Source organism: Balaenoptera acutorostrata, chromosome 4 (genome assembly GCF_949987535.1).
Source record: "Balaenoptera acutorostrata chromosome 4, mBalAcu1.1, whole genome shotgun sequence".
Classification (NCBI taxonomy): Eukaryota; Metazoa; Chordata; class Mammalia; order Artiodactyla; family Balaenopteridae; genus Balaenoptera; species Balaenoptera acutorostrata.
In genome coordinates, this window is record NC_080067.1 from 8,152,904 (window position 1) to 8,179,750 (window position 26,847).

At 36.0% G+C, this 26,847-nt stretch overlaps 1 protein-coding gene across 1 annotated transcript in view; it reads right to left on the minus strand.

Annotated features, from left to right (window-relative positions):
* Positions 1-26,847, minus strand: part of KCNH8 (potassium voltage-gated channel subfamily H member 8) — a 276,697-nt gene that overhangs the window by 163,104 nt on the left and 86,746 nt on the right. The window contains exons 5-6 of the mRNA XM_057545662.1: positions 23,789-23,916; positions 18,415-18,655 (exon numbers count right to left, since the gene is read on the minus strand). Of these exons, the coding sequence (XP_057401645.1) occupies positions 18,415-18,655; positions 23,789-23,916 (369 nt within the window). The remainder of the gene's footprint in view (positions 1-18,414; positions 18,656-23,788; positions 23,917-26,847) is intronic.

The window sequence follows — 26,847 nt, forward strand, 5'->3', positions numbered from 1 at the left end:
TCAACTGTCCTTTTATGACTAAGGTAAATGCAGAATAAACAGAAAGTTCAGTTGCATACCTTGTTTCCTTTGACCTTGTAGCTTTCTGAGGACTTCTTAGAGAGACCAAGTCAATCAGAGTTATAGATTTATGGCATAGCCTATACTTCTAAGCCTTTGTGGTTATAGCAGCAGATAAGAAGTACGTGCAAACCACCTGCTAGATAGGCTCACAGTGAAATGACAGGTCAGAAGAAAGAGCATTCTATTTCTTTGGAACAGATATATCTTAGAATTTCTGAAATTGTCCAGTACAAGGGGTCATGGATAATAGCGTTGTAATTTATTTTTTATTTTTAGAATGAGAGAGTTATCAGTAACAGAATATCCAATTGCCAGTGGTTCTAATAATAGGAGCTTTATTATATCACTTGGCAAAGAGTTCAGAGGTGCAAAATTTCAGCTTCCTGCTCTGCCATCCATGTCTTTCCTATATCTCTCCTAATAATTAAGGATGACTGCAGTAGTCACACACAACATATTCTTCCATTCACACATCACGGGGGGAAATGAAGGAATAGGGACACGAATATTTTTCCCTCACATGTCTCTCTTCTTTTTTTCAGGGGAAAAGTGATTTCCAAGAAGCCCCACAGAAACAATCTATTTCTTAAAGGACAGAATCGGTCACATACTCACCCCTGCTCCTGAAACAGCTAAGGGGAAGGGAATTCCCCCTGGCTTAGAATACTCATCATTAATTCCCTGGGCCTGGGCATACTGTTGCCTGCACAAAATTGGGTTCTTTGGGTTGTTAGGAAATGGGAAATTTTACAACCAAGATTTCAGACATTCAAACTATTAATTTCTTCATTCATGGAAAAAAAGAGAAGGAAGTTGGTATTCTTTCTCTAATTTTCTGCTTCATTGCTATTAATAAAGGAAAGCAAGTTGAGTGGAATTTTTCAGAAAATGGCATCATGATTATAAACTCTTCAGAAACCTGATCTAACAACCAGGAGACCTGAGTCTGCCATCCGTTAGTTATGGGGCTTTTGGCACTAGGGCTCAGTTTCTCACCTATAAGGTAAGAAAGACTGAATTAGATACATCACCAGTAGGTCACTTCTCATTTTAAGTTTGTAAGGCTTTGAATCAGCAGCTAAGTTATACATGATGGTTTTCAAACTAAAAGTAATTTTATAACCACTTTGTAATTTACAGCCAAGCCTTGTGCCCTATTGATCCTAAAGGACCAATGTGGCTTACAAACAATTTATCTGAAGAGGAAGAGAGTAGTTAGGAGAGATTCAAGCTCACCATTCATATTTATATTCTGACAAGCATAATTACACTCAGATGCTTTCTTTATGGTGAACCTATCAGGGAAGATTGTTTTTGAGTCAGTCTTCCCAAAAGAGGGTTACTGAGTGGTCAGAGAAGAATGAGCTGAGAGGTAAAAATAACTTTAGGAGATGCTGGATTAATCACAGTTAAACAGATTCCTTTATCACTGAATTTCTCAGAAGATTTATAATGCTAAAGTACATTATAAATCTCCTAAAGAGATATAGTACCTCCCAACTTTCATTTTGACTATGTATTTATTTTTCATGGAACATTTAATTTTTCCCCATTTAGAAAATAATCTCATTTGTATAGAGTGGTACAAATAACCTATACCTGTTGCTATATGAAAACATAACCTTCCCAAACCTCTTGTTAAACTACTTCTTAACAATTCTGACCCAGTTGACTATAAGATGCCAACTTAGAGAATAGAATACACTATTCTATAAATAGAATATAAACAATGTTAAATATACATATGGGTTTTATTGCACATACCAATTTAATAAATTTTAAATGGTATAAACACTGTCTTAGTATCATAAAAATACATTGTTAGAGGCAATACATTTTTTTATTCCTTATATTTTGACTTCTTTCTCAGTGGTCATTTTTAGGCCACCTTTGTGAAATATTTCATAGTATAAAAGTTCTGGGAAACATACTTTGAGAAAGGTTAGTTTAAATTATTTTTCCAAATATGTTATAATAAAATGTAGAGGAGTTTAAACTCCTCTACATTTAGAAGAAAGAGCAGGAGGATAACAGTAGAAGAGCAGAGAAGTTTTTAGTGCTTATAAAAATAAGTCAGTTAACTAGGGATACCAGACAGGAGTTATACTTAAACTGTTGGCAAACCCAAATACCAAATTATAAAGTCATCTTTGTAGAAGCTAAACTGCATAAAAACAGGAGTGGAGTTTCCATTCTTTTGTCATGGAACTAGTAAGAGATGGGTATTTTTTACCTAGAAAAACATCTTGCTGCCTGGAGCATAGTAGAAATGGCAGTAAGAAAGAACAGCAGAAGATTTAGGGGCAACTCTCAGAGGGGCAAGCCAGTCTCTATTAGTTTAGCAGAGGAAATCAGCCTAAAAGAAAGAAAAAAACCCACCTTATATCTTTCTCACAGGTGTCAGTTCTCCTGAGTGTAAACAAGTCATCATCTGTCAATGAATAGGTAGTACCAGAAATGGCTTCTAAGCCCTAGAAATGTCCAATATCTAAGAACCAGGAAGAGTGGGAAATAAAGTTCCAAGATATAACCTTGTCTCTATGACAGAGTTGAAAAAAATAATAATGATAATAAATACTCGTTAAGCAGATACTCAGGCTTAGGTATGTTGAATGATTGCCCAAGTTCATGAGAACTTTGACAAGGTCATGAGGAGCCTTTTTAGAGTCCTAATTTATGTCTGTCTTGGGTGGGTGGCAGAAGGCATCAAAGGTTAGCAAAGTAAAATGATATAAAACTAACAGAATGTAAATTGTTACAGCCACTATGGAGAACAGCATGAAGGTTCCTCAAAAAACTAAAAATAGAGCTACCTTAAGATCTAGCAATCCCACTCCTGGGCATATATCTAGAGAAAAACATGGTTCAAAAAGGATACATGCACCCCAATGTTCATTGCAGCATTGTTTACAATAGCCAAGACATGGAAGCAACCTAAGTGTCCATCAACAGATGAATGGATAAAAAAGATGTGGTATAGATATATAATGGAATATTACTCAGCCATTAAAAAGAATGAAATAATGCCATTTGCAGCAACATGGATAGACCTGGAGATGGTCATACTAAGTGAAGTAAGTCAGACAGAGAAAGACAAATATCATATGATATCACGCTTACATGTGGAATCTAAAAAAAAATGATACAAATGAACTTATTTACAAAACAGAAACAGACTCACGGACTTAAGAGAATGAACTTATGGTTACCAGGGGGCAAGGGTGTGAGGGAGGGATAGACTGGGAGCTTGGGATTGACATGTACACACTGCTATATTTAAAACAGATAACCAAGGACCCACTGTAAAAAAAAAAAAAAAAAAAAGAATGTTATCAAAATAAATAAAAAAAAAAAAGGACTGGCATATGGACACACCCCTTTTCTATGATTTTCCCTTTCTTCTTTGTTAATTGAGGTATAATTGACATATAACATTATATTAGTTTCAGGTATACAACATAATGATTTGATATCTGTATATACTGTGAAATGATCACCACAAAAAATCTAGTTACCATCTGTCACTGTACAAAGTTACACAAATTTTTTCCTTGTGATAAGAACTTCTAAGATCTACTCTCTTAGCACCTTTCAAATATGCAGTACAGTATTATTGACTGTACTCACCATGCTGTACATTAGATCCCCATGACCTTTTAATTTTATAACTGAAAATTTGTAACTCTTGACCCCTTCACACATTGTGCCCACCTCCCAATACTCCCTCTATGGCAACCACTGATCTGTTCTCTATCTATTGGTTTGGTTTTCCATAGTGCAATACCCTCAAGATCTAGCCATGTTTTTGCAAATAGCAATATGTCATTTTTTTATGGCTGAGTATTATTCCACTGTATAAACAGTTGCCCCTCGGTATTTGTAGGGGATTGGTTCCAGGATCCCCAAGGATACCAAAATCTGCAGGTGCTCAAGTCTCATATAAAATGGCATAGTATTTGCATATAGCCTACACATATCCTCACATATACTTTAAATCATCTCTAGATTACTTACAATACCTAATATAATGTAAGTGCTGTGCAAATAGTTGTAAGTACAATGTAAATGTGATGTAAACGGTTGCTGGTGTGTGACAAATTCAAATTCTGCTTCATGGAAAGTTCTAAAAACTTTTTTTCTCGTGTGTTTTTGATCCACAGTTGGTTGAATTTGCAGATGTGGAACCCACAGATGTGGAGGGTTGACTGTATACACAACAACTTTTTTCATCCATTCATCCATCCATGGAACCTTAGGTTGTTTCTGTATCTTGGATATTGTAAATAATGCTGCAACGAACATAGAGGTACATATATCTTTTTGAATTAGTCTTTTATATTTCTTCAGATAAGTACCAGGAAGTGGAATTGCTGGAATTTATAGCAGTTCTATTTTTAATTTTTTGAAGAACCTCCATACTGTTTTTCATAGTGGCTGTGCCAGTTTACATTCCAACCAACAGTGAATGAGGTTCCCTTTTCTCCACATCCTCACCAATACTTATTTCTTGTCTTGTCTTTTTGATAATAACCATCCTAACAAGTGTGGTTTTGATTTGCATTTCCCCGATGATTAGTGATGGAAAATGTCTGTTCATATCCTCTGCTCAATTTTTAATCAGATTGCTTGTTTTTCTATTATTGAGTTGTATGGGTTCTCCATATATTTTGGATATTAACCTCCTATTGATATATGGTTTGCAAATATCTTCTCCCATTCATTAGGTCGCCCTTTTATTTTTTATTTTTTTGATGGTTTCCTTCACTGTGCAGAAGCTTTTTGGTTTGATGTAGTCCTACTTGTTTACTCTTGCTTTTGTTGCCCTTGACTTTGGTGTCTGATCCAAAAAATCTTTATCAAGACTGATGTCAAGAAGTTCATTGCCCATGTTTTCTTCTAAGAGTTTTATGGTTTCAGGCCTTACATTCAACTCTTTAATCAATTTGAGTTAATTTTTGTACATGGTATAAGATAGTAGTCTATTTTCATAATTTTGCATGGGGTTGTCCAGTTTTCCTAACACCATTTATTGAAGAGACTGTCCTTTGTGCATTGAATATTCTTGCCCTCTTTATTGAAAATTAATTGATCATATATGTGTGAGTTTATTTCTGGGCTCTCTATTCTGTTCCATTGATCTATGTGTCTGTCTTATTGATCATTGTGTGTTTTGATTACTATGGCTTTGTAACATAGTTTGAAATCTGGGCACATTATATCTCTAGCTTTGTTCTTTTTACTCAAGATTGCTTTAGCTATTCAGGGTTTTTGTGGTTCTGTACACATTTTAGGATTGTACTTTCTTTTCTGTGAAAAATGCCCTTGGAATTTTGATAGAGGTTGTATTGAATCTGTAGATTGATTGGGCAATATGGACATTTAAACAATATTAAGTCTTCTGATCCTTGAGCATAGAATATCTTTTGATTTATTTGTGTCTTCAATTTCTTACATCAACGTCTCATAGATTTCAGTGTACAGGTCTTTTACCTCCTTGGTTAAATTTATTCCTTGGTATTTTATTCTTTTTTATGTAATTGTAAGTGGAATTGTTTTCTTAATTTCTCTTTCTGATAGTTCAGTTAGTGTATAAAAATGGAACAGATTTTTGTAAATTGATTTTGTACCCCACAACCTTCCCAGATTAATTTATTAGTTCTAATAATTTTTGGTGGGGTCTTTAAGATTTTTCTATATATAAAATTATGTCATGTGCAAATAATGAAAGTTTTACATCTTCATTTCCAATTTGGATGACTTTTATTACCTTTTCTTGCCTAATTGCTCTGGCTAGGGCTTCTAATATTATGTTGAAAAATAGTGGCTAGAATGGGTTTTCTTGTCTTGTTCCTGATCTTAGAGGAAAAGCTTTAGCTAACATACTATGATGGGCTTATCATATATGGCCTTTATTAGGTTGAGGTACATTCCCTCTATACCCACTTTGTTAAGAGTTTTTATCATAATGAATATTAGCTTTTTTCCAGTGCTCTTTCTGCATCTGTTGTGACCATCATATGATTTTTATCCTTCATTTTGTTAATGGGGTGTATCACAGTGATTGTTTTTCAGATGTTGAATTGTTCTTACATCCCTGAAATAAATCCCACTTGGTCATGGTGTATGATCCTTATAATGTATTGTTGAATTTGCTTTGCTGATATTTTGTTGAGGATTTTACCATCTATGTTTGTAAGGAATATTCGTCTATAATTTTCTTTGTTTTGTGTGTGTGGTGCCCTGGTCTGTTTTGGTATTAGGGTAATGCTGGCCTCATAGAATGAGTTTAATTTTGGGGAAGAGTTTGAGAAGAATAGGTATTAAATCTTCTTTGAGTGCTTGGTAGAATTCACCAGTGAAGCCATTTGGTCCTGGACTTTTGTTTGTTGGATGGTTTTTGATTACTGACTCAATCTCCTTACTAGTAAATTGTCTATTCAGGTTTTCTATTTCTTCATAATTCAGCCTTGGAAGATTGTATGTTTCTAGAAATTTACCCATTTCTTCTAGGTTAGCCAATTTTTTGGCATATAATTGTTCATAGTAGTCCCTTATGACCCTTTGTATTTCTTTGGTATCAGTTGTATCTTCTCCTGTTTCATTTCTGCTTTTATTTGAGTTTCTCTCTCTTCTTTTTTTCTTTTACTGAATCTAGCTAATGGTTTGTCAATTTTGCTTATCTTTTCAAAGACCCAGCTCCTAGTTTTATTGATCTTTTCCATTGTCTTTTTAGTCTCTACTTCATTTATTTCTTCTCTAATGTTTATTATTTTCCTCCTTTTTCTAACATTGGGCTTTGTTTGTTCTTTTTCTAGTTTTTTGGGGGTGTAAAGTTAGGTTGTTTATTTGAGATTATTCTGTTTCTAGAGGTAACCTTGAATCACTATGAACTTCCTTCCCTCTTGAAACTGTTTTTGTTGCATTCAATAGATTCTGGTATGTTGTATTTTCATTTTCATTTGTCTCAACGTATTTTAAAATTTCACCTTGGATTGCCTCATTTACCCTTTTATTGTTCAGTAGCATTTGTTTACTCTCCATATATTTGAGATTTCCCTAGTATTTTTCTTGTAATTGATTTCTAGTTTCATACAATGTGGTCAGAAAAAAAGGCTTCATATGACTTCAATCTTCTTTAATTTACTGAGACTTTTTATATGGCCTAACATATGATCTCTCCTGGAAAATATTGCATGTGCACTTGAGAAGAATGTGTATTCTGCTACTTCTGGATGGAATGTTCTGTATATATGTATTCATTGCATCTGATCTAATGTGTTAATGCCAATGTTTCCTTATTGATTTTCTTCTGAATGATCTATCCATTGATGTATGTGGGATATTAAAGTTCCCTAGTATTATGGTATTGCTGTCTATTTCTCCCTTTAGGTCTGTTAATATTTGCTTTGTATATTTAGGTGCTCTTATGTTGGGTGCATAAATATTTACAAATATTATATCGTCTTGTTGGATTTATCCCTTTCTCATTATGTAATACCTGTCTTTGTGTCTTATTACCATCTTTGTTTTATTTTATATATTTTTTTTAATTTATTTTTTTATTTATTATTTATTTTTGGGTCTTTGTTGCTGTGTGCAGATTTTTCTCTAGTTGTGACGAGTGGGGGCCACTCTTCATTGAGGTGTGCAGGTTTCTCATTGCGGTGGCTTCTCCTGTTGTGGAGCACAGGCTCCAGGTGAGCAGGCTTCAGTAGTTGTGGTGCATGGGCTTAGTTGCTCCGCAGCATGTGGGATCCTCCCAGACCAGGGCTTGAACCCATGTCCCCTATATTGGCAGGTGGATTCTTAACCACTGTGCTACCAGAGAAGCCCACCATCTTTGTTTTAAAGTCTATTTTGTCTAGTATAGATACCCCAACTTTCTTTTGGTTTCCATTTGTGTGAAACAACTTTTCCATCCCTTCACTTTCAGTCTGTGTGTGTTCTTACATCTAACGTGAGTTTCTTATAGACAGCATGTAGATGGGTCTTGTTTATCTATCCCTTCAGCCACTCTACGTCTTTTGATTGGAAGATTTAATCCATGAACATGTAAAGTAATTATTGATAGGTATGTACTTATTGCTGTTTTGTTAATTGATTTTTGACTGTTTTGTAGTTCTTCTCTGTTTTTTTCTTCTTCTCTTGTTCTCCTCCCTTGTGCTTTGGTGGTTTTCTTTGCTGTTATGGTTAGATTCCTTTCTCATTATCTATTGGGTATCTACTACAGGCTTTTGCTTTGTGATTACCATAATACTCACATATGACAGCCTATATATAAATAACAGCCTATTTTAAGTTGATAGCAAGGTAAGTTTGAGTACATTCTAAAACTCCATATTTTTACTACCCCTCCATGTTTTCTCTTTTTGATGTCATAATTTACATCTTTTTATTTTGTGTATTCCTTAATTATTGTACATATAGCTATTTTTACTACTTTTATCTTTTAACCTTTATAACAGCTTTATAAATGCCTAAATACTACCTTTACTATAAATATTTATCTTTACTGATAAAATGTTTACTTTCTCTTTTTTTTGTTACTAATTAGTACCTTTAGAGGTCCCTTTAAAATTTCTTTTTTTTTTTTCTTTTTTTTTTTTATGTGGAATTTTTTTTTTAATTCAGACAGAAAGTCACAAAAATTATACTCATCCTCATCAGTTCACTCAGTCCCATGTAATTAATTTTTTTTTTCATCTTGATCTTTTGTTAGCACTTTTATGAGTTCATCGGTTTTTCATTAGAGTTCTGAAAATGCTTATTCATTCAGTTCAGCAGTACAGTCAGTTACCAGAAACCTGTACTTGTCAGAGTCTTTTCCATGAATTTCTTGAAGATGAAACCCTTTTATAGGAACATATTTGCAAAATCATCAGAGTACACCCAGAACTGTCTGTAAATGACAAAAGACTTAAAAATGACCATGGCTAAAGATTTGATGAAAGTTCATAATAATGCAGTTGACAAGAAAATTAGTTATTTCTGAGATATACATTTTAAAGTAATAACTAGGATTATTACTTATAACATTATACCAGAACATATAAGATTTTTAGAAGTTTCCTGTAATGTCTGAAACATTTATATTAACATATTTCCATACATATTTCCATACAAATACAAATATAAGATTTTTAGAAATTTCATGTAATGTCTGAAACATTTATATTAACATATTTCCATACAAATAACCCAATGAAAGTTTAGTATTAGTTGTTTTGTTTGTTTGTTTTTTTATACTGCAGGTTCTTATTAGGCATCAGTTTTATACACATCAGTGTATACATGTCAATCCCAATCGCTCAATTCAGCACACCACCATCCCCACCTCACCGCAGTTTTCCCCCCTTGGTGTCCATATGTCCATTCTCTACATCTGTGTCTCAACTTCTGCCCTGCAAACTGGCTCATCTGTACCATTTTTCTAGGTTCCACATACATGCATTAATATACGATATTTGTTTTTCTCTTTCTGACTTACTTCACTCTGTATGACAGTCTCTAGATCCATCCACGTCTCAACAAATGACTCAATTTCGTTCCTTTTTATGGCTGAGTAATATTCCATTGTATATATGTACCACAACTTCTTTATCCATTCGTCTGTTGATGGGCATTTAGGTTGCTTCCATGACCTGGCTATTGTAAATAGTGCTGCAATGAACATTCGGGTGCATGTGTCTTTTTGAATTATGGTTTTCTCTGGGTATATGCCCAGTAGTGGGATTGCTGGGTCATATGGTAATTCTATTTTTAGTTTTTTAAGGAACCCCCATATTGTTCTCCATAGAGGCTGTATCAATTTACATTCCCACCAACAGTGCAAGAGGGTTCCCTTTTCTCCACACCCTCTCCAGCATTTGTTGTTTGTAGATTTTCTGATGATGCCCATTCTAACAGGAGTGACGTGATACCTCATTGTAGTTTTGATTTGCATTTCTCTAATAATTAGTGATGTTGAGCATCTTTTCATGTGCTTCGTGGCCGTCTGTATGTCTTCTTTGGAGAAATGTCTATTTAGGTCTTCTGCCCATTTTTGGATTGGGGTGTTTGTTTCTTTGATATTGAGCTGAATGAGCTGTTTATATATTTTGGAGATTAATCCTTTGTCCGTTGATTCATTTGCAAATATTTTCTCCCATTCTGAGGGTTGTCTTTTCGTCTTGTTTATGGTTTCCTTTGCTGTGCAAAAGCTTTGAAGTTTCATTAGGTCCCACTTGTTTATTTTTGTTTTTATTTCCATTACTCTAGGAGGTGGATCAAAAAAGATCTTGGTGTGATTTATGTCAAAGAGTGTTCTTCCTATGTTTTCCTCTAAGAGTTTTATAGTGTCCAGTCTTATATTTAGGTCTCTAATCCATTTTGAGTTTATTTTTGTGTATGGTGTTAGGGAGTATTCTAATTTCATTCTTTTACATGTAGCTGTCCAGTTTTCCCAGCACCACTTATTGAAGAGACTGTCTTTTCTCCATTGTATCTCTTTGCCTCCTTTGTCATAGATTAGTTGACCATAGGTGCGTGGGTTAATCTCTGGGCTTTCTATCATGTTGCATTGATCTATGTTTCTGTTTTTGTGCCAGTACCATATAGTCTTGATTACTGTAGCTTTGTAGTATAGTCTGAAGTCAGGGAGTCTGATTCCTCCAGCTCCATTTTTTTGCCTCAAGACTGCTTTGGCTATTCGGGGTCTTTTGTGTCTCCATACAAATTTTAAGATGATTTGTTCTAGCTCCGTAAAAAATGCCATTGGTAATTTGATAGGGATTGCATTGAATCTGTAGATTGCTTTGGGTAGTATACTCATTTTCACAATGTTGATTCTTCCAATCCAAGAACATGGTATATCTCTCCATCTGTTGGTATCATCTTTAATTTCTTTCATCAGTGTCTTATAGTTTTCTGCATACAGGTCTTTTGTCTCCCTAGGTAGGTTTATTCCTAGGTATTTTATTCTTTTTGTTGCAATGCTAAATGGGAGTGTTTCCATAATTTCTCTTTCAGATTTTTCATCATTAGTGTATAGGAATGCAAGAGATTTCTGTGCATTAATTTTGTAACATGCAACTTTATCATATTCATTAATTGGCTCTAGCAGTTTTCTGGTGGCAGTTTTAGGATTCTCTATGTATAGTATCATGTCATCCACAAACAGTGACAGTTTTACTTCTTCTTTTCCAATTTGTATTCCTTTTATTTCTTTTTCTTCTCTGATTGCCGTGGCTAGGACTTCCAGAACTATGTTGAATAATAGTGGTGAGAGTGGACATCCTTGTCTCGTTCCTGATCTTAGAGGAAATGCTTTCAGTTTTTCACCATTGAGAATGATGTTTGCTGTGGGTTTGCCATATATGGCCTTTATTATGTTGAGGTAGGTTCCCTCTATGCCCACTTTCTGGAGAGTTTTTATCATAAATGGGTGTTGAATTTTGTCAAAAGCTTTTTCTGCATCTATTGAGATGATCATATGGTTTTTATTCTTCAATTTGTTAATATGGTGTATCACATTGATTGATTTGCGTATATTGAAGAATCCTTGCATCCCTGGGATAAATCCCACTTGATCGTGGTGTATGATCCTTTTAATGTGTTGTTGGATTCTGTTTGCTAGTATTTTGTTGAGGATTTTTGCATCTATATTCATCAGTGATATTGGTCTGTAATTTTCTTTTCTTGTAGTGTCTTTGTCTGGTTTTGGTATCAGGGTGATGGTGGCCTCATAGAATGAGTTTGGGAGTGTTCCTTCCTCTGCAATTTTTTGGAAGAGTTTGAGAAGGATGGGTGTTAGCTCTTCTCTAAATGTTTGATAGAATTCACCTGTGAAGCCATCTGGTCCTGGACTTTTGTTTGTTGGAAGATTTTTAATCACAGTTTCAATTTCATTACTTGTGATTGGTCTGTTCATATTTTCTGTTTCTTCCTGATTCAGTCTTGGAAGGTTATACCTTTCTAAGAATTTGTCCATTTCTTCCAGGTTGTCCATTTTATTGGCATAAAGTTGCTTGTAGTAGTCTCTTAGGATGTTTTGTATTTCTGCGGTGTCTGTTGTAACTTCTCCTTTTTCATTTCTGATTTTATTGATTTGAGTCCTCTCCCTCTTTTTCTTGATGAGTCTGGCTAATGGCTTATCAATTTTGTTTATCTTCTCAAAGAACCAACTTTTAGTTTTATTGATCTTTGCTATTGTTTTCTTTGTTTCTATTTCATTTATTTCTGCTCTGATCTTTATGATTTCTTTCCTTCTGCTAACTTTGGGTTTTGTTTGTTCTTCTTTCTCTAGTTTCTTTAGGTGTAAGGTTAGATTGTTTACTTGAGATTTTTCTTGTTTCTTTAGGTAGGCTTGTATAGCTATAAACTTCCCTCTTAGAACCGCTTTTGCTGCATCCCATAGGTTTTGGGTCGTTGTGTTTTCATTGTCATTTGTCTCTAGGTATTTTTTTATTTCCTGTTTGATTTCTTCAGTGATCTCTTGGTTATTTAGTAACGTATTGTTTAGCCTCCATGTGTTTGTCTTTTTTACGTTTTTTTCCCTGTAATTCATTTCTAATCTCATAGCGTTGTGGTCAGAAAAGATGCTTGATATGATTTCAATTTTCTTAAATTTACTGAGGCTTGATTTGTGACCCAAGATGTGATCTATCCTGGAGAATGTTCCGTGCGCACTTGAGAAGAACGTGTAATCTGCCGTTTTTGGATGGAATGTCCTATATATATCAATTAAATCTATCTGGTCTATTGTGTCATTTAAAGCTTCTGTTTCCTTATTTATTTTTATTTTGGATGATCTGTCCATTGGTGTAAGTGAGGTGTTAAAGTCCCCCACTATGATTGTGTTACTGTCAATTTCCTCTTTTAGAGCTGTTAGCAGTTGCCTTATGTATTGAGGTGCTCCTATGTTGGGTGCATATATATTTATAATTGTTATATCTTCTTCTTGGATTGATCCCTGGATCATTATGTAGTGTCCTTCCTTGTCTCTTGTAACATTCTTTATTTTAAAGTCTATTTTATCGGATATGAGTATAGCTACTCCAGCTTTCTTTTGATTTCCATTTGCATGGAATATCTTTTTCCATCCCTTCACTTTCAGTCTGTATGTGTCCCTAGGTCTAAAGTGGGTCTCTTGTAGACAGCATATATATGGGTCTTGTTTTTGTATCCATTCAGCCAGTCTATGTCTTTTGGTTGGGGCATTTAATCCATTCACGTTTAAGGTAATTATCGATATGTATGTTCCTATGACCATTTTCTTAATTGTTTTGGGTTTGTTTTTGTAGGTCCTTTTCTTCTCTTGTGTTTCCCACTTAGAGAAGTTCCTTTAGCATTTGTTGTAGAGCTGGTTTGGTGGTGCTGAATTCTCTTAGCTTTGGCTTGTCTGTAAAGCTTTTGATTTCTCCATCAAATCTAAATGAGATCCTTGCTGGGTAGAGTAATCTTGGTTGTAGGTTCTTCCCTTTCATCACTTTAAGTATATCATGCCACTCCCTTCTGGCTTGCAGAGTTTCTGCTGAGAAATCTGCTGTTAACCTTATGGGAGTTCCCTTGTATGTTATTTGTCATTTTTCCCTTGCTGCTTTCAGTAATTTTTCTTTGTCTTTAATTTTTGCCACTTTGATTACTATGTGTCTCGGCGTGTTTCTCTTTGGGTTTATTCTGTATGGGACTCTCTGCACTTCCTGGACTTGGGTGGCTATTTCCTTTCCCATGTTAGGGAAGTTTTCGACTATAATCTCTTCAAATATTTTCTCTGGTCCTTTCTCTCTCTCTTCTCCTTCTGGGACCCCTATAATGCGAATGTTGTTGCGTTTAATGTTGTCCCAGAGGTCTCTTAGGCTGTCTTCATTTCTTTTCATTCTTTTTCTTTAGTCTGTTCCGCAGCAGTGAATTCCACCATTCTGTCTTCCAGGTCACTTATCCGTTCTTCTGCCTCAGTTATTCTGCTATTGATTCCTTCTAGTGTAGTTTTCATTTCAGTTATTGTATTGGTCATCTCTGTTTGTTTGTTCTTTAATTCTTCTAGGTCTTTGTTAATCATTTCTTGCATCTTCTCAATCTTTGCCTCCATTCTTATTCCGAGGCCCTGGATCATCTTCACTATCATTATTCTGAATTCTTTTTCTGGAAGGTTGCCTATCTCCACTTCATTTAGTTGTTTTTCTGGGGTTTTTTCTTGTTCCTTCATCTGGTACATAGCCCTCTGCCTTTTCATCTTCTCTGTCCTTCTGTAACTGTGGTTTTTGGTCCACAGGCTGCAGGATTGTAGCAACATTTCTTATAGAGTCATTTTAGTGGTGTGAACTTTAGCTTTTGCTTGTCTGCAAAACTGTTTATCTCTCCTTTGATTTTGGATGACAATCTCACTGGGTAGATTACTCTTGGTTGGAAGTTTTCCCCTTTCAGCACTTTGAATATATTGTGTTACTCCCCTCTGGCTTGTAAAGTTTCTCCTGAAAAATCTGCTTATAATCTTATGGGGCTGCCCTTGTGCACAACAAGTCATTTTACTCCTGCTGCTTTTAAGATTCTCTCTTTAACTTTTGACATTTTAATTATAATGTGCCTTGGTATGGATCTTTTGGGGTTCATCTTTTTGGAATTCTCTGAATTGGAATCTGGATGTCCGTTTCCTTCCCAAGTTAATAAAGTTTTTAGCCATTATTTCTTCAAATAAGTTTTCTGTCCCTTTCTCTTTTTTGTCTCCTTCTGAACCCTCTATAATGCAAATGTTATTTTGCTTGATGTTGTCCCATAGATCGCTTAAGCTATTTCCACTTATTTATTTATTTAGGTATAGTTGCTTTACAAGGTTGTGTTAATTTCTGCTGTACAATGAAGTGAATCAGCTATATGTATACCTATATCCCCTCCCTCTTGGACCTCCCTCCCAACCCCCCCATCCTACCCATCTAGGTCATCACAGAGCACTGAGCTGAGCTCCCTGGGCTATACAGCAGGTTCCCACTAGCTATCAATTTTACACATGGTAGTGTGTATATGTCAATCCTAATCTCCCAATTTGTCCCACTCCCCTTCCCCCCATGTCCACATGTTCGTTTTCTATGTCTGCATCTCTACTCCTGCCCTGCAAATAGGTTCATCTGTACCATTTTTCTAGATTCCACATATATGTGCTAATATATGATTTTTTTTTTCTTTCTGACTTACTTCACTCTGTATGACAGACTCTAGGTCCATCCACGTCTCTACAAATGACGCAATTTCATTCCTTTTTATGGCTGAGTAATATTCCATTGTATATATGTACCACATCTTCTTTATCTATTCATCTGTTGATGGACATTTAGGTTGCTTCCATGTCCTGGCTATTGTAAATAGTGCCACATTTTTTTTTTTCTTTTTGCTCTTCTCTTTGAGTGAGTTCCACTACCCTGTCTTCCAGATCACCGATTCTTTCTCCTGCTTCAATTAGTCTGCTGTTGAATCCCTCTAGTGTATTTTCCAGTTCAACTATTATATTCTTCAGTCATGTGCCTTCTTACATTTTCTGTCTCTTTGTTAAAGTTCTCACTATGTTTATCCATTCTTTTCTGAGTTGGGTGAGGATCTTCATGACCATTCTTTTGAACTCTTTACCTAGTTGATTACTATTTCTATTTCACTAAGGTTTTTTTTTTTTTTCTGGGTTTTTATCTTGTTCTTTCATTTGGAACATATTCCTATGTTTCCTCATTTTGCCTGACTGTGTTTGTTTCTATGAATTCTCCTTTCAGCCCTGAAGGAGAGGCCTTTGTAAGAGAATGAACCTTGTTGTTCAACCAACCTTGCCTCTTGGTTGTCTCTCAAACCTTTGTGATTGTCTAAGCAGCCTGATTGGCTCTTGATAGATCCCAGTTGTTAAGGGTGTGCCAATACCTGTCAATGTTCCAAAGGGAGGATCTCAGTCAGTACCTAGTTTCAGGCTGACTGGAAGTCAGATCCTCAGGCAGCAGCTTTTAAAGTATGCAAATATATACAGTCCTCTGAGACTTCAGTTGTAAACCCTACTGGCCTCTAGACCAGGCAATTTGGAGGTGTCCCCCTGGTGACAATTGCAAAAATCAGGGTTCCAGGTGAGTCTATAAGCTCTTCACTGGGAAGTACTGGTGAGCTGTAGTATGGCCAAGGAAGAGCACAGAGAAGGCATCCCCAGCCTGTGTTCCCTGAGGGCACCTTCTTAGTCCCTAGATGTGTAGTAAACCTGAAGCCTACCCTTCAGGCTGAAGCTCTAGGACAGGTAAATAGACTTTTTTTCACAGGAAGATCTGGAGCATGTTCAGTGTGCTGTCTGTGCTATGCCCTAGGGGTGATGGCCTGCCGAGAACTGTCTCTCTGGTTGTTTCAGCCCCATGGGGCCCAGAAACACAAGTTTCCCTGGCCACCAGAGCCAGGCAATCAAGGAGTATGCACCAGTGGTTTTAGTGGGGTGGGGTATGCCCATCAACACCAGTTAAATAGAAGAGCACAAAACTGGCACCCACTAGCCCCTCAGTCTCTGAAGAGAGCCCCCACCAGCTTCTGCCCCTCCAGCAGACACGTTAATATTAGCTAATACACCTCCTTCACATATGGTCTAGGCACTTTTCAAACTGCTGCTTGAACACTTGGTCCCAGGGTGAGTAAGTCTGTGATTGATCCCTTTAAGAGTAGAATCTCTGTTCCCTACAGCCCTTAGAGACTTCTGGATGTAAGCCCCATTGGCTTTCAAAGTCAGATGTTTGAGGGGTTTGTCTCTCAGGTACAGGTCTCAAGGGTTGGGGTCCTGATGTTGGGCATGAACCCCCTCACTCCTCAGGAAGAAGTTCCATACGTGTGAGATCCTTCCGGTCGTGGGTTGCCACACAAGTAGTGGGGTTTTTGGTGAGACCGAATCTTTGCCTCTCCTACCTTCTTCACGTGGTCCTTTTATCCTTTGTTGTGAAGGATCTGTTCAGCTAGTTTTCAGGTCTTTTTTCAGAAGAAATTGTTCCATATACAGCTGTGTATTTGCTGTTTCCATGGGAGGAGGTGAGTTCAGGCTTTTCCTACACTGCCATCTTGAAAAGCCTCTTGTACAGTTTTCATTTTAAATTCTTTTTCAAACTGGAATGTTGTTACTTGCCTTTTAACTGTGATTTAATATCCCTTTTGGTTATACTTTCCCAATAAAGAGTAGTTTAAGTTAAAAAAAAAGATTAAAGATAAGTTTCCTTGAGTTTGCAGCCTTACCAAGCTACCTAACTAGACAACATTGCCATCTAGTGGCCTAAACATACTACAGTCATCACCTTTGGGGTGGGAGTTGGGGTCCTAGCATAGGTCTGAGGGGTGTGTCCAGGAAGTGCAATGTTAACAGTGATGCCAAAGCCACATCAAGAACATACAAACTCTTCCAGAGAAAACATGTGAGACCTTCAGTTGGAGAATCCAAAGCTGTACCAGCTCCACAGAGAAAAAAGTACCACTGCCATTGCAACGACCTTTGATCTGCCTCACTTATTTATTTCCTTTTCTTTGAACTTTTAGGGTCCATTTTTTCATTCCCTTGTTCACCTACTGCTTGAAAACATTTTCCAAACATTCACTCATCTTTACGAAAAGGATGTTACCCTACATCACTATGACCAGGTAAAGATGCAGGAATCAGATTGCTAATGGTGGTCAGGAACTCCACATGGGGGTCAATCTGAGCCTTCATGGAGAACTAGAATGAGCAAGCAAGAGCTGGGCTTTGGTCTAAACAAGACGAAGCTTTAAGAGACAGGAAAATAGGAGAAGGCTTACAAGCATGGAGCAGATGCAGCTTCAACTGAGATTCCAAATATTCTAGAGATAAATATTCTTACATCCCTTGGGGCCTCTCCTTTCGTTAAAATCAGTTACTCAGGGTTTCTCCTGATTGACTAGAAGGTTTATGTAATCCGTTGCTTCTGCAACTAGGCCACCTATGGCAACCACCATCAACTGCCGGAAAAGCACGATGGGCATGAAGAAACATGCCCAAGATGGGACCATTATCAGAACACCACTGATAGGTTCTTGCCAACCCTCATCTCTGACCCTGTACAGGTAAGATCATAATAGAAGTTGAGAGCACAAACAAAACAGCCATTAAGTCTTTTTCAACCCACTTTTGATGAAATAAGGATAGAAACAAAAAACATCGGTTTAGATCTGTTTGAACAAAGGAACAGTGAGAAAGCTGGAAGAGGCAATTTTCAGAAATCCAAATATGTGCTTCTCCAAAATTTGCATCAGAGGCTGAGTCATGCCCATGCAAATGGATCTTAGTTCAAATTCATGTTAGAAAAATCTGGAACACACTTACTTCCCCTATGCAAATCTCCAAGGAAAACAGCCGTGGGTTCTTACCTATAATAAAAAGAATCTCCACTGCAATGTCACTGACTGTTGTGCTCCGAGTTGTCGATAGGTCATCATTGCCAATAAAGCAAACGTTGTAAGGTACGGTCACGGCAACATAAAACGTCGCCAATAGAATAAGCCAGTCCCAGCCGGCTTTGAAAGTGCTAAAATGCAAAAGTATGAATTTGGACTTTTTTGCATCAGAAACTTTATACTCCGGAAATGCTGGTTTATCTACAAAAACATTCTGTGGATAAAGACAAAAAGGAGAGAAGGGAGAAACACAACATTAGAAATAAGGAACACAAAGACTTAAACACATGGGGAGAATTATTTATACATACAATGTCAACACATCTTTATTTTTTTTTTGAATTTTAGAATTTTATTTATTTTTTTATACAGCAGGTTCTTATTAGTTATCCATTTTATACCTATTAGTGTATATATGTCAATCCTAATCTCCCAACAATGTCAATACATCTTACAAGTGACTTTTAGAAGTTGGTGATGCAAAAAGTAGACTTTTAATTATGTTAAAATCGGGCAGAGATCTTTGTTATAAGTGACAGGAATATTCAGAGTGTAGTCACCAGTGTTAAAAAGTGACTAATCCAGATTTTGTTCATGAAGAATAAAAAGATCACTACCTAAAATGTCACCTAGAAACATCCAAAGTTGCAAGTATAAGCCTACATACATTATAAACACAAAGATACAGTTATGTTCCTACTGTCATGGGGACATTCCGTATACTTATAGTTTTGAGATGACAGTCATTATCTAAAGAATATATTGGGCCTGAAATACTTCTAATAACAGCAAAGGTACCATTTTTTTTCTCAAAAGGTTAGAGCTATATGATCAATTCAATTGTAAATAGCTGTTAACATGTCTTTCAAACTATAAGCAGGTTGTGCTGACTACTTGCATTTTGTATTATGGTTGTTGGTGAAGTTTCCAGCTGGGAACCCAAATCTCATAACCTTGATGGACATAGATTTATTCTGGCACTGGCTAGCCCTTGTTAAGATGGCAAAGCAAGAAACAGTTACTTAACAGTTATTATTCAAGTCATGGGAGGAGAAAGGCAATGTTCACTGTGCAGCTGATTAAATGCAGAAGAATAGCTGGAGTTTTTATAACTGCAAAAGCCCTTCACTTTGAAAGCAGTCCAAATTGAGGAACAATTCTCTTTATTGCTGTGAGACAAAGGGAGGCCCAACAATAGCATGTGTGGCAATTTGACAGCCTCTGACCAGATACTTGCAGACCTTGCTTTGACCTCAATTAATGAGAAATACAAGATAGGTAATGGAAACTTAAATTTGAAAGTTACGTTGAATGAACAGAACAGTTCAAAGTTCTTGAATACTGTTACTTGCAGGTCACAGTGTGTTTTCTTGTTTCTGGCATTGAAGGAAGGGCAAATTAATGTGATATGTTCAGGGATTCCTAAAGTACTTGGAAATTCAAGAAAGGTTCAGAGCAATCAGGAACATAAGCTCTTTAGTGGTGACCCTCAGTGCCCAAATATTTCTGCTACCTTAATATGAATGCCTCTCCTATCTTGCATCTCTCTTTGGTAGGCATTTACAACACACGTTTCTACTTCTTGTTAATAGTCTCACTCATCCCACAGGGCACCTCATAAAGCCAGGATTTTGTGGTGAGGGAGGGCCTGCTTCACTCCTTCCAGATCGTTCTTTGATGCCCATCTGCCATCGTGTCTATGCTCCATTCAATTCCCTGACTTGACCTGCCTCCTTTGCCTCATTCTCTGGTTTCTAGGAACAGGTTCCAAAGGTGGATTATGACATAAAACTGAGGAAGGAAGAAGAAAGTAACCCCTGTTGGGCTTCTCATCAAAGCTGAGGCTGGTGCATCGGAGAAGAGAGAGTTGGGGTCCATAAGTATAAATCTCAAGGTTGACAAGCACTTCTATTTACAATAGGACATGATGGATTCCAATACGATTTTTTTTTCAAATATTTACTACGATAACACATAACCAAAAGCCATGGAAGAATTTCTCAATTTTTATCCAAATAAGTCTTTTTCTATCATGTTACAGAAATGAAATGTTTACTTTATTTGAGGGACAAGCCAGCTCTAGGAGTGAAGGTTCGGAAAACTCAAGAAGTAAAGTATTTTTTTTTTATTGAATTATGTTGATTATATGAAGCATTAGTGATGCTGATGAAAAAGGTCAGCAATGTAATAGTTATCTCCACAAATCAGAAAATAAATCACACTATTTCATTTTTATAGGCTACTTAAAATATATTATTTAAATTATTTTAAAAGATACTGAGAATCCAATACATCTCAGATTAGACTTAAATTTTAAAAGGTGTTTCATTCAAATTCTGCATACATCCTGACACAATCACCTGAGTGAAAAAAAGAGATGTGCTTCTCCTCCTGCTTCTCTACTTGTAAAGTTTTATCAAAAACCTTTTGAATGGAAGAAAATTTCTTACAATTGGAAAGTGTGCTTTTAGCAAGTAAGGGGGAAAAGGCGTATTATTTATAACCCTGAAACCTATGAAGTTTGCCTAAAGAATAATACAACCAACCATCCTTGATGTTAGTTATATATATTATTTATTAATTTTCAAGCCTACTGTTTAGTACCAATGGTGTTTGAGTAGTTTAACCTCTACCCTATGTATAACTAAAACAGAGTAGTTAAGGCCAAAGCCTAATCAAGGTAACTGTTTCCTAAACTATTTTTGCAACATGTCTTTGAAATTAACATCCAAATGAACAAAGGGATGGGAAAATGTTTCTACAGTCATTACGCTGAGTAATTGCAAGGTAGCATATGCCTTCGATGACTACCAGCCCGGTACCCTGTTGGTCATATGTGGGCATCTAAAGCACTGTCCCTTCAAGCTCCCAAGGCTCCCATGTGATCTTTGGGTTGAAGACATTTGCCTCATCCCAATGTCATGTAATAGACAGAGTAACAAATCAAGGAAACCAGAAATTAAAAACCTTTTCCAAGAGGTACCATGTGGCAAAGTTAGAGCCAGGATTAAAGGGTGTTACATCCTGATTCTCAGAGCTTGCTAATGGCCCGATGAGCTAATTTGTTCTGAGTTGAATCATACATTCCTATTCCACAGAATTGTATCAGAGAAGCAGCAAGGTAGGGGCAGAAGCACCGTGGCTTTGAGTCAGAAGATTCATGGATGGGTCCCACATCTGCTGGTTCTACTTTTGAGATCTCAAATAAGTTGTTCTTTTCCATCTTTAAATTGGAACGAATAAAAATCATATCTAGTAATGGCTTGCTGTAAGGATCAAATGATATGATAACAGCAAAAGGAATTTGTAAATAGCAAAGAGCTACAAAAATATTAAGAAGTCTTTTTTTTGGGCACATGAATGTTAATATATCCAGAATTCCCCAAAGACTGATTGTCTAGCCAGTAAATCATTCACATCATTGTTTCCTCTTCCCTCTTCTCTCTTTCTGTTGTCTTTTAGTCATTCTGCCCTGTTCTCCTTGAAAAGAGATGGTGAACAGGGCCAGTCCTGATTCCACATTTCCTTTTCAGAAATAAGATGTTACCTGTGTTGTCAGATTCACTGTGCTGATTTGACACCCTTCCTTACCATGTATTATTTTAATGCTCCACCCTGATATTTGTACTTCTTAAATAAATGCAATTTAGCAAATTAGCCAAGCGGTGGGAGTTATGATTTTTTAAATAAGATTTTTAAGTACTGTTCTGTAGTTTGTTGAATCAAAAGGGGAAAAACAGCATGTTCTGTGAATGCATTTTTAAGCTCACTAATACTTGGTACATTTAAATGACTCTGGACTAAATGCTAGAACAGTATCATCTTTCAGCATTACAGAATCTCAGGCTAATATTTGTTTAGATGTTTTGCTGGCTGGCTTGCATAGAATCAACCCCAGGTGTGGTTACCTTTGTTTCTTCCTAGAACTTGTTTACTGTCACTAAGGCTGACTTGGTAACTGAAGGCAGGTATAACAAGGAACCAGGGGAAGGATTCAGAGATCTAGTGGTGTGCACGGTTTGAAGTCTATCCCTGGACTCTCAGGAAACCAATGTGACATACAGGTGTCCCTAGAAAATCTTTATATTAAGCCAAGACAAACTAAACAGAATGTGACTCTTAACAGCGGTGCGTGGCAGATCAGCACGAACATGGGTGACGGTCCTGGAGCACAAAGAGATGGAAATGGCTTGTCTGGCTTCCAGAGGGGAATCCCACTGAAGCAGAACCAGGTTGGCAGCGCTTTCATGTCAGATCGTGCTCTACACCTGGGCTCACGCATCTTTGCTCACTAAAATCAGGTAAGTGGATACTTTGTGTGTCTGATGCATGACTGCTTTAGCAAAGCATCCATATGTCAGATTAGGTACTCTCAAGCTCTCTGTGTACAATGAGATGCCAAAGACTCTCCTGTGTCCTTAACTCCCAGAACCTCGGGATCTAGATCAATTCCAAAACAGCAATGGTTGTTTGATATGACTTTTTCTAAAGTCATTGGCAAGTTAGACCCTGAGTCTTGATGTCTGCTGCCCATAGTCACACATACTCCCAAAGTTGTATGTTCTGGAGATTCCACAAGGCAAATTAATGACACTACCATCATTTGAAAAATCATCTTTGAATATCTACAACCAAACAGACAGAGTTCTGGATCTCCGAGTGAAGTCTCTTAGTTCTCAGAACCAATGATAAAATTAACTGTGAAATCCTGGAGGACGTGTGTCACTTAAAACACTACAGAGTCACCTTTTATAGTCACAGTTGACAGATAACCACCAGGTTTCAGAGAGGACCCCTACCATAATTTACTACGAGTGCGACTTTTAAAAAACCCATATAATATATGGCATGTCATTTCAAACCCAGTTCCAAGGTGCAAAATTTCCAACTCTGTGTTGCATAAAATGTAAATTTTCCAAATAAAGTAATGACTTTGATTTGTTCATGGTCCCCCTGGATGAAAGCATTCAGTGAAATTAGATAAAGTGCAAAATAGATGGAGCTAAAATTAAATTTGAGAAATTTTAACCAACAAACTATGGATGTGTAATATAACTTGTTCATAAAATGTAACCAGTCCCATTTGCAGTGTCCCTAGTACCATATTGTACTGACTGAAATAATATTCTATGCTGTGATAACACTATGATTAATCATTTTTATTACAGAAATGCCTCGTGACTGCTGACCTGTTCCAGTTTGTTTTTTATAGGAAAGCACAAGCCAAAGTGGAAAAAAAATCTAGCAAAGCCAATAAATGCGTAATTGGAGGCTTTCTTTTGTGAATCAAACACTGCCACCAAGGGAAAGTCTAGCATTCCTGTGTACACACACACACACCACCTACATTATTTATTTTCAATTTGTTCTTTTCTCTTCTTTGCAGGTGGCCAGAGATGTGATAAAGGACCGCTCGGCTCCGTCTCCGGGCTGAATCAAAGTGGGTCCCTGTTCTTGATCTTCCTTTGGCTTTGTCTGGGGGAAAATAAAACTCATTAAGCATCAGTGAATGTATCATTTGACCCCAAGAATGTCATTTTGGCAGTTCCTTCTTAAGAGCACATAGTACATGCTTTTCAACACCTAAAATTATTTGCTGGCTCCTAATGACATTTAATTTAATTTTAGTTCCTTACAATTTATTTATTTTTATCGTCATATTAACATCATTATTTTTTTAAATTAAAGTAAAACATACAAGAGCACAGAGAAACTTTCAAACAGTTCAGGAAAGCATAAAGCAAAAAAATCTTACTCCTTCCCTCTGGCTGTTCCACATTCATATCCCTAATTCTACTTTCAACCTTTTTTTCTCAATTTTTTCCAGAAAAATATCTAATACATATGCTATATCCACATTTATATTTATTTCTTTGCATAAATGGAAGTTTGCAATAAAAACTATTTATATTTTACTTTTTCCACTTCAAAGTAATGTAAATCATTTCTAATTTGCACATTATAGTTCTCTGCCATTTTTTTTTACAGCTAAGAGTGTACCATGTTAAGGATATAACTACTCTTGTTTCCTTTACTATTTCCCTATCATGAACATTTAGGTTTATCCAGGATTTTTTAAAAATCTGTGTAGATAATCCTGCAATGAAAATTCTTAAATGCATAGAGCTGTGCATTGGTATGCCAAGATAGTCAGTAAATAAATTACTAGGAGTGGATATGTACATTTCAAATTTTGGTATACATATTCCAAATTTAATTCCAGCAACTTACTCTCCCAGCAACATTGAGTGGATGTGCCTGCTTTACCACAGACATCAAAATTATGAAATATAAAATAAGAGTAGCCTAACATTTTAATAGCTGAAAGATGCCATAACATTGTTTGAAGTTGCATTTTTAAAATGATGAGTGTGGATAAGCATTCGCTTAAATATTATTGTCCAATTGCATTTATTCTTATGAAGTCTATTCATATTATTTTTGCCAATTTTGAAATTAACTTGGTACTTTCTATTTATTTGCATGAGCTCTTTGTATATAAGTTACCATTTTCTTATCACATATGCTGTTGACAATGTTCCCTTTTTGTTACTTGACCTTGGATTTTTATTTATGCTGTATAAAAATTTTACATTTTTTATGTTGTCAGACTTATCATCTATAAATTTTTGGTGTCTAGACTTTATGTCCTGCATAACCAAACTGTCTTCACTCAAAAATTATTTTAAAAAATCTATGTCTGCTTTCTTCCAACATGTTTATGTCTTCATTTTTTTATTTTAAACATTTAAATTTGTAATCCAATTGGACTCTATTTTAGTAAAATTAGGTAAGAATCCAGCTATTTTATTTTCTTTCCAAAGGCCTACTGCCAAAGAGAAGTATATAAATTGACTCAATGAAATGAAGAAACATTTAGTGTTTATTTGGTCAGTTGGTGAACATATAATTTTATGCTTAATAAATTCTATATATATGACAATAATTGCAAAATATAAAAATTAAAAACTTATTTATCTAAGCTTCATCATCAAATCTCTGTAGTACTTTGAAGGCTGTTTGATTCCTCTTCAAAAAAATGATTTGGTTTGGTTGCTACACTGGGGAAGCCATGTAACTATTATTGATGGCCAGTGTGTGCCAGGCCCTGTTCTAGATCCTCAGTATTAACCGATTTCAATTAATCTTCATAAATACTCAGTGAGATAAGCATTATTATCCTCCATTTATAGAGGAGAAAACTGAAAGGTCTAATATCGTGTCACATGACCACATGGCTAGTTAGGAGTAGAGCCAGTCTGTGAAGCCAGATTGGTCTAAATTCTCTACTTCCACATGTAGCCCAAGTCCTTTAATGACTTAAATCAATGTTCAAATGCTGCTTGGTGTTAAGTGTCACGTAGACAAATATGTCATAGTCACTGCCCCTCTGAGCCTGATCTCCAGGTGTTTCAATGACTTTAATTCCCGCCCCCCATTCTCAGTCCACACTGGAATGTTTTTAATGACCAGAAAATAGGATGTTTTATTCATGGCAAAAGTCTAATCTGATGTTACATGTTTTTTCATTGCTCACCTTTTGCTTCAAACTTTGAAAGAATGTTTAAAATAGAATATATTACTATAGACCTGAATCAATAAAAACAGATTAACAAAAAAACACAACATAGAAGATCAAAAGGGGTACTTTTTTTTTGGAAACTCGATTGAACAAAGCACATTTTATTGTACTACTAAAAGTTAAGGTTATGTCTTCATGTGTTCAGTTTTTTTGGTCTGCATAGAAGTCTTATAAGTAGCATCTGAAAATGTAATAATTAGTCGATCAGGGTGTAATTTTTACATATATTTAAATGGGAAAACTGCCAGAGTTTTAAGATAGTGTCTACAGGAATGTGGTAGGAAAGGCCAGCAGGCTGCTTATGCAATGTCAGTCGGTATGAAAATGACGGATGGAATTACAATGCTAACTACAAAACGGACCAGATTAGAGATTTATGACAGTCAATAAGCCAAATCCCTTCTCTGTGGAGAAATCTAATTATGGGTGAGATATTCCAAATCAAACAACAAGAATTTTATAATCTTAAAAAATAATCCCTCAAAGGGAAATGTCAGAGAAATGTATGTGTGTTGGTCTTGGCTCTAAGTGGAAGGAAAAAAAAAAGTTTCCTTGAAAAGTTTTAATCATGATTTAACCCTCATGCAAGATTGGGACTGAAAATCATTCCACTTAGGTGATTGGAAATCTCCCAGGCAAAGGAATGAATTTAAAATGGTCCTGGGTTGGTAGCTCCCAAATGAAAAAAAAAAAATCAAAAATAGAGTTGGGAACAACTCATTTAAAATAAAAAAAAAAGTCTTGACAGTGAAATTCATAATTTTCATATAAATACAAACACATAAAATATACATATGAAATACACTTGAAACACAAGTGTGCTT